Source organism: Eschrichtius robustus, chromosome 14 (assembly GCF_028021215.1).
Source record: "Eschrichtius robustus isolate mEscRob2 chromosome 14, mEscRob2.pri, whole genome shotgun sequence".
Lineage (NCBI taxonomy): Eukaryota > Metazoa > Chordata > Mammalia > Artiodactyla > Eschrichtiidae > Eschrichtius > Eschrichtius robustus.
Window position 1 is genome coordinate 27,648,688 of NC_090837.1, and position 14,658 is coordinate 27,663,345.

The 14,658-nt window shown below is 49.5% G+C and overlaps 1 protein-coding gene across 5 annotated transcripts in view; it reads right to left on the reverse strand.

Annotated features, from left to right (window-relative positions):
- HIRA (histone cell cycle regulator) overlaps positions 1–14,658 on the reverse strand; it is a 74,433-nt gene that overhangs the window by 33,039 nt on the left and 26,736 nt on the right. For all 5 annotated transcript variants that reach the window (XM_068563373.1, XM_068563372.1, XM_068563374.1 and 2 more), the window contains 7 exons: positions 13,242–13,409; positions 12,330–12,443; positions 10,519–10,589; positions 9,848–9,953; positions 7,806–8,021; positions 6,853–6,938; positions 79–276 (listed from right to left, as the gene is read on the reverse strand). In XM_068563373.1, coding sequence (XP_068419474.1) covers positions 79–276; positions 6,853–6,938; positions 7,806–8,021; positions 9,848–9,953; positions 10,519–10,589; positions 12,330–12,443; positions 13,242–13,409 — 959 coding nt within the window. The remainder of the gene's footprint in view (positions 1–78; positions 277–6,852; positions 6,939–7,805; positions 8,022–9,847; positions 9,954–10,518; positions 10,590–12,329; positions 12,444–13,241; positions 13,410–14,658) is intronic.

The following is a 14,658-nucleotide window of genomic DNA, read 5'->3' on the forward strand; positions in this document are numbered from 1 at the left end:
GAAGAGGCCACGAAGTGTCCCTGGAACTGTCCAAACCGCACTTGCCCAGGTACAGGACCAAGCTTGGCACCTACTCACCTGTCCTTACTGACAGAATCGCCCGCAGGCCTGGTGCCGGTCACCACCACAGGCTCTGTGGAAGGCTTCGAGGTGCCGAAGGGGACAGGGGTGCTGGAGTCCAGCGGCAGCAGCTGCGGGCTGCTGTGAGAGGTGAGCATGGTGCCCGCCAGGGAACCCGAGAGCGGGATGCTGTTGAAGAAGGCCGTGGAGAAGTCCCTGTTGTCGAGAAGGAGAAAAGTCAGCCTTGGACGTCGAGCACCACGTCGAGTACTTACACATCCTAAGCAAATTTTTTTCTGGGTCCAATGGCAATGTATTTTCATGGCAGAATTTTTATGCAAGTTACAGAAAAGTAAAAAGGAAATTAAAATCACTTCATACACTACATTTAATTAGATCTAAGATGAACTGGTACTTTATATACCACTAAGAAAGAAAAAAACTGCGACCGATTATAACTGTCAGGTGTCACTGATAAGCCGCACCCTGATCTCAAGAGGTGTTACCATGTGCAAATGTGTCTTGGGGCTGGGGAAACACAGCGCAAAGAGTGGGCCTCCCTTTCATTATGGGCAGCGTGGACGTGCCATGGTTTACCCAACCAGCCTCTCGTGAGGAACAGCTGGACGGTTTCCTGGTGTTTCTGTAACACACACTGCAGTGTGCCAGCTGAGGGCCCTGGGTATCATGGCTCAGCCACGCACAGGCTCTGAGGCCTTGGGCACCTCAGCCACCATGTCTGCAAAAGAGATGACAGGACCCTCCCCACGAGGCCGCTGTCTGGACTAACCTACTTCCTGTAGTGCATGACACGGGGCACACACAGAGATGCCTGCTGTTGTAACTGTCATCCCACTTGTTTCACACGTTACGTGGGATAAATTCCTAGAAGGAACTGCAGCAGCAAATGGAATGTTCATCGACGATTTTGGATAAATAGTTCTCAAGAGCCTTGCTTTGAGGTTCACCTCACAAGCCGTGCATGGGTGCCTATACCCCCAAACCCTCATCAACGGTTTTATCAACTTCTTGATACCTGATAATCTGAGAGATGAAAAATGGTATCTTACTACAATTTTCATTTGCCATTATTTTGATGCAAGGTTGAAATTTTTTCATCTAGAAACATCTGATTTCCCTTTTTTGGGAGCTGTTTGTTCGTAGCTGTCATCCATTGTTCTATTTGGTTATTGGTCTTTATTATTGATTGTAAGACCTATTTACATATTCAAAAATTCCTATACGGACAGGAAATATTTTCCCCAGGATGTTGTGTTTTGACTATTTATCATGTAATTTTCCTTGCAAAAACATGTTATTTTCGTGTGGTCTAACTTTTGTGTAATTTGTAGAAGACTTTTTTTACCTCTGAGGTTATGAAAGTATTCTTCTATGGAATATTCTAAAATTTTAAATAATAAAAAAATTAAACATTAAAAAAAATCTCTGAGATGTTCAGAATGTTCTCTGAAAAATTTCTGAGCTGTGCAAAATTTTAATGCGTGAAATAGGGCTCCAAATGTTTTTTTAAATTTATTTTATTGAAGTATAGTTGATTTACAATGTTGTGTTAATTTCTGCTGTACAGCAAGGTGACTCAGTTATATATACACACACACACACACACACACACACACACACACACACACATTCTTTTCCATTATGGTTTATCATAGGATTCTGAATACAGTTCCCTGTGCTATACAGTAGGACCTTGTTGTTTATCCATCCTATATATAATAGTTTGCATCTGCTAATCCCAAACTCCCAATCCATCCCTCCCCCACCACCTCCCCCCTGGCAACCACAAGTCCGCTCTCTATGTCTGAGTCTATTTCTGTTTTGTAGATAGGTTCATCTGTGTCATATTTTAGATTCCACATACAAGTGATATCATATGGTATTTGTCTTTCTCTTTCTGACTTACTTTACTTAGTATGACCATTGCTAGGTCCATCCATGTAGCTGCAAAGGACACTATTTCATTCTTTTTTATGGCTGAGTAGTATTCCACTGTATATAAACCACATCCTCTTTATCCATTCATCTGTCAATGGACATTTAGGTTGTTTCCATGTCTCAGCTATTGTGAACAGTGTGCTATGAACATTGGGGTGCATGTATCTTTTTGAATTATTGTCTTCTCCAGATATATGCCCAGGAGTGGGATTGGTGGATCACATGGCAACTCTACTTTAGTTTTTTGAAGAACCTCCATACTATTCTCCATAGTGGCTGCACCAATTTACATTCCCATCAGCAGTGTAGGAGGGTTCACTTTTCTCCCTTCCCAGCATTTGTTACTTGTGGACTTTTTTTTTTTTTCTTTTATTTATTTATTTATTTATTTATTTATGGCTGTGTTGGGTCTTCGTTTCTGTGCGAGGGCTTTCTCTAGTTGTGGCAAGTGGGGGCCACTCTTCATCACGGTGCGTGGGCCTCTCATGATCGTGGCCTCTCTTGTTGCAGAGCACAGGCTCCAGACGCACAGGCTCAGTAATTGTGGCTCACGGGCCTAGTTGCTCTGCGGCATGTGGGATCTTCCCAGACCAGGGCTCGAACCCGTGTCCCCTGCATTGGTAGGCAGATTCTCAACCACTGCGCCACCAGGGAAGCCCACTTGTGGACTTTTTAATCATGGCCATTCTGACCAGTGCGAGGTGGTACTTCACTGTAGTTTTGATTTGCATTTCTCTAATAATTAGTGGTGTTGAGCATCCTTTCATGTCTCTGTTGGCCATCTGTATGTTTTCTTTGGAGAAATGTCTGTTTAGGTCTTTTGCCCATTTTTCGATTGGGTTGTTTTTTTATTATTGAGTTGTATGAGCTGTTTCTGTATTTTGGAAATTAAGCCCTTGTCAGCTGCATCATTTGCAAATATTTTCTCCCAGTTTGTAGGCTGTCTTTTCATTTTGTTCATGATTTCCTTTGCTGTACAAAAGCTTGTAAGTTTGATTAGGTTCTGTTTATTTATTTTTATTTCTTTTTAAAAATAAATTTATTTATTTTTTATTTTTGGCTGTGTTGGGTCTTCGTTGCTGTGCGCGGGCTTTCTCTAGTTGCAGTGAGCGGGGGCTGCTCTTCGTTGTGGTGTGTGGGCTTCTCTTGTTGTGGAGCACGGGTTCTAGGTGCGCAGGCTTCAGCAGTTGTGGCACATGGGCTCATTAGTTGTGGCTTGCAGGGTCTAGAGCTCAGGCTCAGTAGTTGTGGCACATGGGCCTAGTTGCTCCGCAGCATGTGGCATCTTCCCGGGCCAGGGCTCAAACCTGTGTCCCTTGCATTGGCAGGCAGATTCTTAACCACTGCGCCACCAGGGAAGCCATTGTTTTTATCTCTATTGCCTTGGGAGACTGACTGAAGAAAACATTGGTACGATTTATCTCAGAGAATGTTTGCCTATATTCTCTTCTAGGAGTTTATGGTGTCATTTTTTTTTTTTTTCCAAGAATTTTTTTTTTTTTAATTTTATTTATGGCTGCGTTGGGTCTTCGTTTCTGTGCGAGGGCTTTCTCTAGTTGCGGCAAGTGGGGGCCACTCTTCATCGCGGTGCACGGGCCTCTCACTATCACGGCCTCTCTTATTGCGGAGCACAGGATCCAGACGCGCAGGCTCAGTAGCTGTGGCTCACGGGCCCAGTTGCTCCACGGCATGTGGGATCCTCCCAGACCAGGGCTCGAACCCGCGTCCCCTGCATTGGCAGGCAGACTCCCAACCACTGCGCCACCAGGGAAGCCCTGGTGTCATGTTTCATATTTAAGTATTTAAGCCATTTTGAGTTGTTTTTGTATATGGTGTGAGGCAATGTTCTAACTTAATTGATTTACATGTGGCTGTGTAGCTTTCTCAACACCACTTGCTGAAGAAACTGTCTTTTCTCCATTGCATATTCTTGTAGGGCTCCAATTTTGTTTCTAGAGAGTATCACTTCCTGACTTCATTTATTGAATTAGGTAATGATTTGTCACAGATGCAAAATATTACCTTTAAAGTTCTCATAAATATTTGAGTCTATTTCTGAGTTTTCTATTGTATTCCACTGTTCTATTCACGTGTCAGTACCTCACTATTTTAATTATTATAGCTTGTAAGATTTAATTTCTAGTGGGGCTAGTCTTTCCTGATTAATCTTTTTCAGAAATATTTTAGCTACTCCTATGTACTTTTTCACAGAACTTCAGAATCAGTTTGTCTGATGCTGAAAACTCCTGTGGTTATTTGTATTGGCTCATGTTACATCTATAGGCTGAGGGAGATTTGTCATCTTTATGATATCGAGACATCCTATCTAATAAATGGTATGCATTTCTAGTAATTTCTGTGAATTTTCTTTTAGGTATCTCAGTAGAGTTTAAAATTTTTTCTTCATAAAGATCTCCATTTCTTGTTACATTCTAGGTACTGCACTTGTGAAAGTGATTTCTTCCTTTGCATCTTCTAAAGGTAACTGGTGCTACTTGATCTTGCTATGTTGCACCCAGTCATCTCATCATCTTCTTTTACTGTCTATGGTGGTTTTTCCAGTTGATTCTCTTGCAGATTATACCATCTTTGACTAATGACACATTTACCACCTCCTTTCTAATTTCTTCTTTCTCTTAACTAACCATAGGAGCTTGGATCTCTAGAACAATGTTAAATTACAGTCAAAGGAGTAGACATGTGTTCAGTTTTTAAATTTAATTTGAAATAAGACAGTTTAACAAGTTTAACAAACATCTATCTGTTCCCATTTAACTGAGTTTTAAATAACAATGATGTTGGGTTTAATAAAAATGCCTCTTAAGCATCTACGAAGATGATCATATAATTTATTTATTTTGATCTACTGACATGTAGGAGTAAATTAAGTTTCCCCAAATCATTTGAACCATCTCGCTTGCCTGAAATAAATTTTACTTGTTTACAGTGTATTAGCATTTTAACACATTGTAACATTCTGTTTGTTATAATTTTATTTAGGATTTTGCATTGACATTTGGAAATAAGATTGATCAGAAATTTATTATATCTTTGTCACATTTTGATTATGAAATTTGAATATTGTGTTCATTAAAAAAAAAGATTTTGCAAGCTTTCCTTCTTTTTCAAAGCACTAGAATATTTTCAATAGTATTAGAATGACCTGTTCTTTAAAAGTTTGTTAGAATTTTCCTGTCAAGCCGTCTTAGTCTGGTGGCCTTTGATAGGTTAACTCTTTGACAGTGTCCTCTATTTCTTCTATAATAATTCATCTGTACAGATTTTCTTCAATTTTGGTAATTTTTGTTTTCCCCAAAATAATTCACTTTCAAATTTATTTGCAGAGTTCAGCAAAGATGTCTTTCACCCTTTTGATTTATTCTTCATCTGTGATTATTTCCCATTTATGTCTATTTTAATTATTTGCAACTTTTTTCTTTCTTGATTAGATAAGCTAATAATTACCTCTTCCATTGCTACTTGTTTTGACATGGGAATCAAGAGGAAAAAAAGAATCAAGTTCTGGTGCCAGAAATATGTGCCCCATGGCAGAAAGCTGGCTCAAGGCCAGGCAGGAAGTCATCTACCACCTCTGCCTCCTCACCAGGTGAGGCCTGGAAGGATCCACAGAACAAAAGTGCCACCACCACTTCTACCACCTCTACAAGCCTCATTCCCATCAGCTCTGAAATGTTCAAGCACTGTCACATACTTGGTTTCACTTGGTCCTAATAAAGGCGGGCAGGTGGCATTCTCTGCATAGGTTCATAATGGAAAAAAGGTTTGATCAAGAGAAAACTACTCTATGGGAGGAGTCTGGAAGTTGGTTCTGGCTCTACCTGGTCAGGTCACTGCCCTCCAGGGCCTCGGCACTTGCACACCTGACATGAGGAGGCCATCAGCACATCACATGACTGATGGTCTCCGCAGACTTCAGGGAAGATTTGGAACAGCTTGTGGAGGAACGAGTGGGAAGTGCAGAGGACTACTGTGCGTGGTGCCCTGAGGAGACGGGCTGAAAAGAGTGAGTCATCTTGATGTTCAGCCTATTCCTCTCACATGGGGCCTTATCATCCTTTGAATCAACATACCTCACTTTGGGGAGAATGACCAATACAAAAGCAAGCCCGATGACAGATGCCAAGACAAGGACAAATCCAGCTGAATCCACTGTCCCTCTCTGCTCCATTAGGGAAATCTACCCCCCACCCAGCAAGTCCACTTCTGGGAAGTGTCCTGAGGGAACAGTCACAGGTGTGCTCAGAGATTCATTTACAATCACAAAACACTGTACAAACTACACGTCCACAGTTAAGGGACTGGTTAAGTAAATCATGGTGCGTTCACAGGCGGGGCACCTGGACTGTCAGCAAACCAATGCTTCAGAGAACTAGTTATTAAAATGGATGCAAGGTCAAGATACAGGAACAAACAGGAGATACGGACACCAAAACATTAACAGTGATCGTATCTTTGTGCTTTTACTGTTTTCCATAATGTGTACATATTCCTTTCTTAATCAGAAAGAGAAGGCTATAAAAGTGGAAAGAGAAACAGAAAAAAAATCAGTGTGACTTTTCTCTCCCTGCTATCTTCAACAAAGCAGGGACAGCCTCCCCGCCCGCCTGCACCACCATCAGGTGTGCACAGAGCTCTGCAGTAGCGCAAGGCTTTGAGGCTGCTGGGAAGCTGGAATCAACTCACTTCCAGACTCTGTGGGTGAGGCTGGCCCAAGAGCCTGTGAAGACCTGGTTATGATAGTGCTACCTGGCGAAAGGAGAGAGGAAGACCTCCCAGAGAAGGCCACAGAAAGCTTGGTGAGTGAACGAGTACCCAGTGTCCAGCTGTGCTATGCAGAGAGGCGTGATTCTCCTCCGACCATCTGCTGTCCGAGTCTCAACTTGTTTCTTTAAAAGATTCTGGCAAAGTAGAGAGACATGAAGGAATGGAAACGTTTCTGAATCTCCGAATGCCAACAAATAAGACTTCTAATGAAATGTATTCGAACTCCCCTCTGGCCTTTCAGATAACAACTAAACTAAGCCACTCATTAAAGAATAAGCGTTTTTATCAGGGTGTGTGCTCGACCTCCTGCACAGTAAGGCAGCAAGGACAGACACTCCCAGGTGAACCAGCTCCAACATCTTCCTTTCTATCTCCAATTCCCACCTGGCCAGGTCCCTGGAGCAGTGAGCACATGCCTGGCTGGCCACACGCACCCAGAAGCCATGGGGCTCAACAACGGAGCTAACAGATGAGACCCCTGTCTCTAAGCCACAATTTCAAACTTTCTTTCAATGAAGGCTCACAACCCAGGGTTTGTCACACACTGTGTCTGAACCACCTGGGGAGTGTGACACCCTGCACGAGCTCCTGGACAGGGTTTTAGCTCCCAACATCTGTCCTGTTCCCTTCCCATCTCCACCCCGACCCCCCAGGGAAACATGGGCTTCCAGAGGAAGAAGGGGGAGTCAAGAGACGTCTCTTGAGGGCAGAGCCTGAAACCCACTGTTCTCAGTATCTAGAATCTCCTAGAAAGGCTAGAGGTGAGGTTTGAAGTTCCCCCAAAGGACGCCCTCCTCTGGATCTCCTTGGGGCGGGGCCTTTGATAAGGTGCCCTGGGCCCCGCTGCTGCTGCACGCAGACAAGGGCAATAAGTGGCCCTTGCTGGCTCCCAGCTCCCTGCCCATGTCTGTGCACTGTCTAGATGGCCTCTTGCCCTCCTGGCCTTGTGCCGCCCCTGGGCACGTCCCTGTGTCCTCAGTGCCGCTGGGCCCAGCCCTCACCTTCCTGATGTCCTCCAGACTCTCCCCGTTGACGACGCCAGTGACCGAGGTAGCGGAGCCTGTCTCTCTGGCCGCAGAGCCCTTCTGGTCCAGCTGCTGCTGCTGCTGCCTCCGCTGGTACTTGAGCATCTCGGGGTTCTCGATGACGGCGGTGGAGAGCTGGGTCTCGGTCATGATGGCCAAACTCTTGCCGTAGGTGGACTGATGGATGCGGCTCTAGGGAAGGCAGAGAGAGGGAAGTGCAACAAACCGGCCGGGACACTGCGCATCAGTGGGCGAGCTGCGCGCTGGCTCCCAGCTCAGAGCGAGAGAGCCCTGGGCAGGGTCCCGGAACCCTGGACGCTGGCTCTCTGAAACCTCCCACCCTGTTTGCCTGTTTAGATGACTCAGGAGAGGCCTTGTACCCTCCCTCGATGTTTACAGCCTTCAGGGATGCAAGTGGATGCATAACACTCAGGAAAACACCTACAGCAGGTCTGGTGCAGAACAAACAGCAACAAACATTTGCTGAACTGAAATTACGACATTCAAATTGCTAATGTAAGGCTCTTAAATCACTCCAAGGACCCCAAACGCTTCTTGGGAATCAGACACTGAAACCCAGAGCTGCCTTCACTGCTCCAGCTGCAGCCATCAGCCCCACGTGGCTGGAGGTCGCCATGGGGTCGCTAACAGAGCCCCTGAGAGCAAGGAAAGGCCTGGCACGCATGCCTAGGGGAACCCTTCTCTGCCCGCATTGCCCCCAACACGTCCTGACCCTTCCGAGCAGGGCCAGCCCCACCTTCCCAGGTCTCAGCAGCCCTGTGCCACAAGCCAGGCTGTGTGAGGGCAGGGACGGTGGCCCCAGCACACTGCAGTGGCCAGTGTGACAAGGAGCAGACTCGCACATGGTGTGCTAACGACCAAAGCAGAGGTCAGTAGGACACCTGCCTCGCAGGAAGGATGCTGGGCAGCCTTGGGGTCCACTCTGCAGGACCTGGAGTGCCTGCCTGTGGCCAAAACTCCCTCCCCGGCACCCCTGGAATCTCAAGGCAGGATTCGGAGTTCGGCCCTACTGTTCCTCGAATGCAGGGGCCCTGCCTGCATCCAGGATGGGTTACGACTCTCTAAGGAGAGGGGAGGTCACCTGACGACAGTGACCGGTGGAGGGAAGAGCTGGGGCTGTGGACACACTTGTCCCCCCACTGACAAGTGACCGTGGGTGCCAGGCCAGTCCACTGTGGTGAGCGAGGCCGACTCTGAAGCCCAAGGGGTAACATCGTAGTGGGGGTCCCCACAGAAGCCTAAGACGGGGCTCCCAGCAGCAATGGCACCCTGAGGGGAGAGCTGCCACCTGCCCTGGGCTCTCGGAGCCTCTTGCCCCCACATACTGGTGTGGGCCCACTTGCGGGAAGGCAGGCTCCTAGTCTGAGGGAGGGAAAGCAGTGCCTGTCACCAAGTCCCCGAGGACGAGCACTGGCCACCCTGTCCTGGGCAGAGCATGGCGGAGAGGAGGCCTGGCCCCAAGGCTGCAGATGGGCTCATGCTTCCGCTCTCAGACCTCAGGGTCACATGTTATTCTCCTCAGTGAAACAGGACCAGCCCTGCCTGGAGGGGTTCTGTGTAATTTAAGTGAAGAAACGTGGCCCTGGTTCTGGCACACAGTAAGTGCTAGGAAAGGACTGCTATCACTGTTGTAACTGCTGACCCGAGGCCAGTATGTTAGCGAAGGACAACGGGGAGGGGACGTGAGCAGCCCTGGCAGCCACTCCCACTCTTCCAGTGTGAACACCTCCCAGGGTGGCTATCAGCTCAAGAGGAGATGCCCGGGCTTACTCAATTCTATTTTCCGCAAGATGTTACAGAAAAACCCAATTTTTGGCCAACCCAATAGAATGGATCTCTGACATGAATAGAGGTTCATTTTAAATTAAATCTCTCTTGTAGAGAAGACAAGGATTATAGTCTACAAGAGGCAAAGGACCAGGAATGCTTCAGGAAACAATGTGTCTGTGTAGGTCACAGGAGGTGGTCCCTCAGAGCCGCCGTGGCCGTGCTCCTACCTTCTCCTCCTCGCTCAGGGGGTCTCCAAGCTCGTCCTGGGAGAAATCCAGGAACGCCACAGAGCCGTCCATGGAGCACACCAGGATGCCCAGCCCGTTCAGAGTCCTGGAAAAGATGGCCATCAGCAGCCAGGCGCAAGCCCCGCAGTACTCACCCACCACGGAGTGGCCTGGGGGAGGCAGAGCCTGGGGAGACGTCCCCACGCGCTCATGGGGAGGCGGAGGTGGGGGCGACAGTCCCATTCTACCGAGCTCTGGGCCCTTAAGTTCTCAGCACATGTACAGAGTATCTCTCACCCTGTGCTTTGTAAGAGTTTCATGTTCATTTATCTCATTTTTGAAAGCATTAAAAAACAAACAGCTGCGAGGGAGTGCACATCTAAATGAGGTCGCTGAGAAGCATGAAACGGCTTCCACAGCCACACTACTCCGATTCACGCAGCGACAGAGCCAAGTGCAACCAGGATCATGCACTCTCCTTCCCAGACGAACACCAGTCTGTCTGAGCAGGGGTTTCCAGTAGGGCCAGGAGCACAGCACCCTGGGGTCTGTCCTGCCTGCAACACCTGGGATCCTGGTTGCCCAACCCTAATCACACCCAGGAGGCCTTGAGCTCCAACATGTGGCTCCTCCTTTCCTAGACCATGCCTCGAATCGAGAATCCATCTTACCAGGAAATGTCCATGATGGATTTGTCAAACAGCTCATGGATGACAACCAAAGGCCGTTTTAGACACGTGAGCTGGAAGGAAAGGGCGGCAAAGGTTAATGAATGAATGAGGCCTTCTGTGTCCACTCTGCTCGGCTGCCGCCACCAGACCCAGGAGCATGGTCTGAGCTGTGCTGACACGTGGGGCGTCTTCAGCTCTACTCAGATGGCCACCACCGAGACTCCACCGAGACTCTGGAACCCACGCCTGCCAAAGACACGTGTGCCAGCATGGGGTCTGCCCCTTTGGGCCTGGCAGGGCAGACAGATGTATACACACAAGACCAGCAGTGGAGGAGGGGGCTCTAGAAGGCCTACCAAACAGGGATGGGATGCCAAGGCCTGCGCAGGGAATGCAGCAGCAAAGGCAGGTCCCAGGACAGGAAAACAGCCTCAGAGAGAACCTAGCACCCCTTCTTAAGGCTCACATTCAGGTGCACACACATATCCAAGGCTCCATGTGACCAGCGCCACGCACCACACAGGTTCATGTTGCCCAGACCCAGGCCCCAGGGTAGCCACTATTAACACTCTTCCTCTCTTCCGTCTTGGACAAATATTTTATTCTTTAAAGTAAGGCACATGGTTGCCTGCTTTTTCATTTAACGCAGAATGAGTGTGTCATCAACATCCTGTGAAAACCTGTGTCTGGTGACTGTACCCGCCACCTTCCCCATGCGCATGTGGGTCATCTGGTCCTCTCACGTGGCTGAGCACATGTCCACTCTCCCACAGCAGCAGCAGGCATAGCTCTCACACACAGGGCCTGCCTGTCCTGCCCACTGGTCCTGGGCCCCTGGGTGGCGGGCTGGGGTGGGAACACGCCTGGAGGGCAGGAGGCGCTAAGGCAGCCCTAGTCCTGAGGACGGGACTGGAATCTGAGCACCTGGAACCCATGAGAACCTTGCCCCATCCTAGTTCCACTCCCCAAAGAGGACCAGCCTGGCCTTCCTTCCACAGACATGCCTACAGACCCCTCAGAAACCTGGGACCTCTGTCAACACCTGACCCGTCAGTGATGTTTTGGTCAAAGTACCAGGGATGGAGCCCAGGCCCAGGGGAGCCCGAGAAGAATGCGCCTGGACCACCTAGGACGCACCAGGTCCAGGGTCTGGAATGGGGTCACAGGATTGCTCTGCGAGAAGCAACTGTCCTAAATGCAGCCAAAGGATAACCTCTAAATCTACAACTTCAAATCCACTCTGCTTATGGGGAAATCAATGATAAGGAATAAACTATTGTTAACGCAACACACACAAAGCTCAACCACTTTATGCCAAGTGAAAAGAACACAAGATGCAAAAAAGTAAACACTGCATGACTCCATTCATATAAAGTCCAGAAACAGGCAAAGCTCATCCACGTGACAGACATCCTTAGTGCTGCTGCCCTGGCTGAGGCGGGGCTGGGGGCAGGGTCCTGACAGGGAAGGGGCAGGGAGCGTTCCGGGGCAATAGTTACACGGAAGTAAACACGTCTGACGACAGATGCACTGAGCTGTGTACTTCAGGTAGATCCACTATGGAGGTTCTGTATCTACACAAAGTTCTTTTAAAGGAAAGCCAACACAATATGCCAACTGCGGCCCTGACTACTGAAGATGTGATCTGGGTCTGGACACAAGAGCTGCTCTGGCTGGGTGGCAGGGTGGCCTCTCCTGGCCAGGCCCAGGTTCAGGGCAGAAACACTCACTGACCACTACCAGAAGTGGGGGGTCTCTCCTCTTTCAGGCACCCCCTCCCCGCCGAGCGGCGAGCTCACAGTAGGGCTCACCCAGACAGAGAGCGAGCGGTCCTTGCTGCCGACAGCACAGCAGCAGTACGGGCAACTGGGTTTCGCAGAGCTCCCGTTCTTCTGCTTCTTCCTGAAGATTTTTGGGTTGAATTTCTAAAACCAAGTAACAAGGGTTAATTAGTAATTAATCAAGCATCAAGCATGCACCCTACACCAAATATGAGACATACCAGGATCCCAGCCCAGCAGGCGTCCCCCAGCCCCGGGCACCCGCACGCGCCATTGCGCCTTCACAGCTACCCAGCAGGCCTTGTGCTGGGGATGACATGTGTCCTAATCAAAGTCTGGTTCTGGTGACATTCAACACGTTAAATAAAATATTAACTTCATATTCATCACGTCCATTTGCCAATAAAGCACATGGGTATGTATTCTATTTTGTATAACTAGTTTAAAAATATTGAAACAGGGGTTTCCCTGGTGGCGCAGTGGTTGAGAGTCTGCCTGCTAATGCAGGGGACACGGGTTCGAGCCCTGGTCTGGGAGGATTCCACATGCCGCGGAGCAACTAGGCCTGTGAGCCACAACTACTGAGCCTGCGCGTCTGGAGCCTGTGCTCCGCAACAAAAGAGGCCACGATAGTGAGGGGCCCGTGCACCGCGATGAAGAGTGGCCCCCGCTTGCCGCAACTAGAGGAAGCCCTCGCACAGAAACGAAGACCCAACATAGCAATCAATCAATCAATCAATCAATAAATCTTAAAAAAAAAAAAATTGAAACATTAAGTATTTAAAATGAAACAAGAACCTAACAACGCGTGCTGACTCTCAGAGGCCACCATCTCAGTCCAACACGTGACCCAGGACTGGGGAGCACGGCACTGCCCAGGTTCCAAGGGTCCCACTTAGGGCGGCGCTGATGGCTGGCCAACCTGAGGCCAAGTGGACTCACCACGACAGTCACAGCTTTCCGATGCCCGACAAAGTCCATGTTGGTCTTCCAGCCCTCCCGTTCGATGATCTGGGCGGTGGGGCCGGAGTTGTTCATGGCGTGGGCGGACACGAGGTAGTGCCCGTCAGGGGACCAGCTGAGCCGCAACACGTGGGTCGTCCCTCCACACTGCAAGAAACGTCTGTGCTTGAAAGGAGCCCAAGGCCAACTCTGGGACCACAACTGGCCCCAGGAATCAAACTGAGCTCTGATGTACAAATGCGCAATGGTGGAGCACGCCCAAGCTGCCGGCTACACGGCCAGCTTGACTCCAGTCTCTCCGGGTGAGCTGACAGCGGGGCCGTCAGGAGACCGGTAGGGGCGCCATTCTACCCTCCCCCACTGCACGGCGGCACAGGCTGAGGGGACGGCTGGACGGCCACCTCTTTCCACTGTCAACCCTGTCTGGGCCAAATCTATCTGACCAAAGACCCTTTCTCCTACCCAGCACTGGGGAACCCCACAGGAGGTTTGCAGACCACATGTTGCTGTGGAGAAAGAGCACTACTGACCCTCGGAAGCCTGGTCACAAGCCTGTCTCTGCACTGCAGCCAGTGACCACCAGGCCCCACCTGCTCTCTGGAGCCTGTCTCCTCGCCCAAAGCCTGGTGACGCCACCAGCCAAGGAGAAGAGGTTTGTAAAGTCCACAGAAACCATAAATGGCACAACAGAAAGGCACTGTTCCCCTGACCCAGGCAGAGGCAGGGCACCCCTTCACACCATGCCTCCTGCAAAGTGAGATGACATTGGCTAACAGCCAGCCCCTGAAGCTCAAGGTCAGTCCAGGGCAGCCCGAAAGGCTTAGGGGTTAAGATCCAGGCTGCGCAGCCCTAGGGGAAGGCAGGACAAGGCAGGGCCCGAGCGCAGCATGGGGACACACCTGCCTCCACTGCCAGCCGGGTCCAAGCCAAGGCAGGACAGCCCCCCCAGAGGCTGAAGAGTGCTGCCAGCTCCTGCCGGATTCCAAACATTCCTGTCCAGCCCACACCCCGCCACCACAGCCGCCCCAGGAGCCCAGTGGCTCTCCACAAGGCCTGCAGCCCATGTCCTCTCACACTAGGTGGCTGCCAAGGAGGGCAGAACTAAGTGAGGTAAGGACCAGGCTCATGGATCCAGTTCAGGAACTTCTGTGGGTTGGGGGACAGCTGAACATGTGATACCCACTTTTCTCCACAGCCAGCCCTGACCAGTGGGCAGGCGTCTATTCTTCCTGCAAAACTTCGTACTCAGGTCCCTTCCTCCAAGAAGCCCTCTCTGACGTGACCACCCCCTACCCCCAGCCATTTCTGCCCACTCTGGATAACTCCATCTCAATCCACGTTCATTTCCTGTACTCAGGACAGCCGTACACACAGGAGGCACTCAAGAAATGTCCAC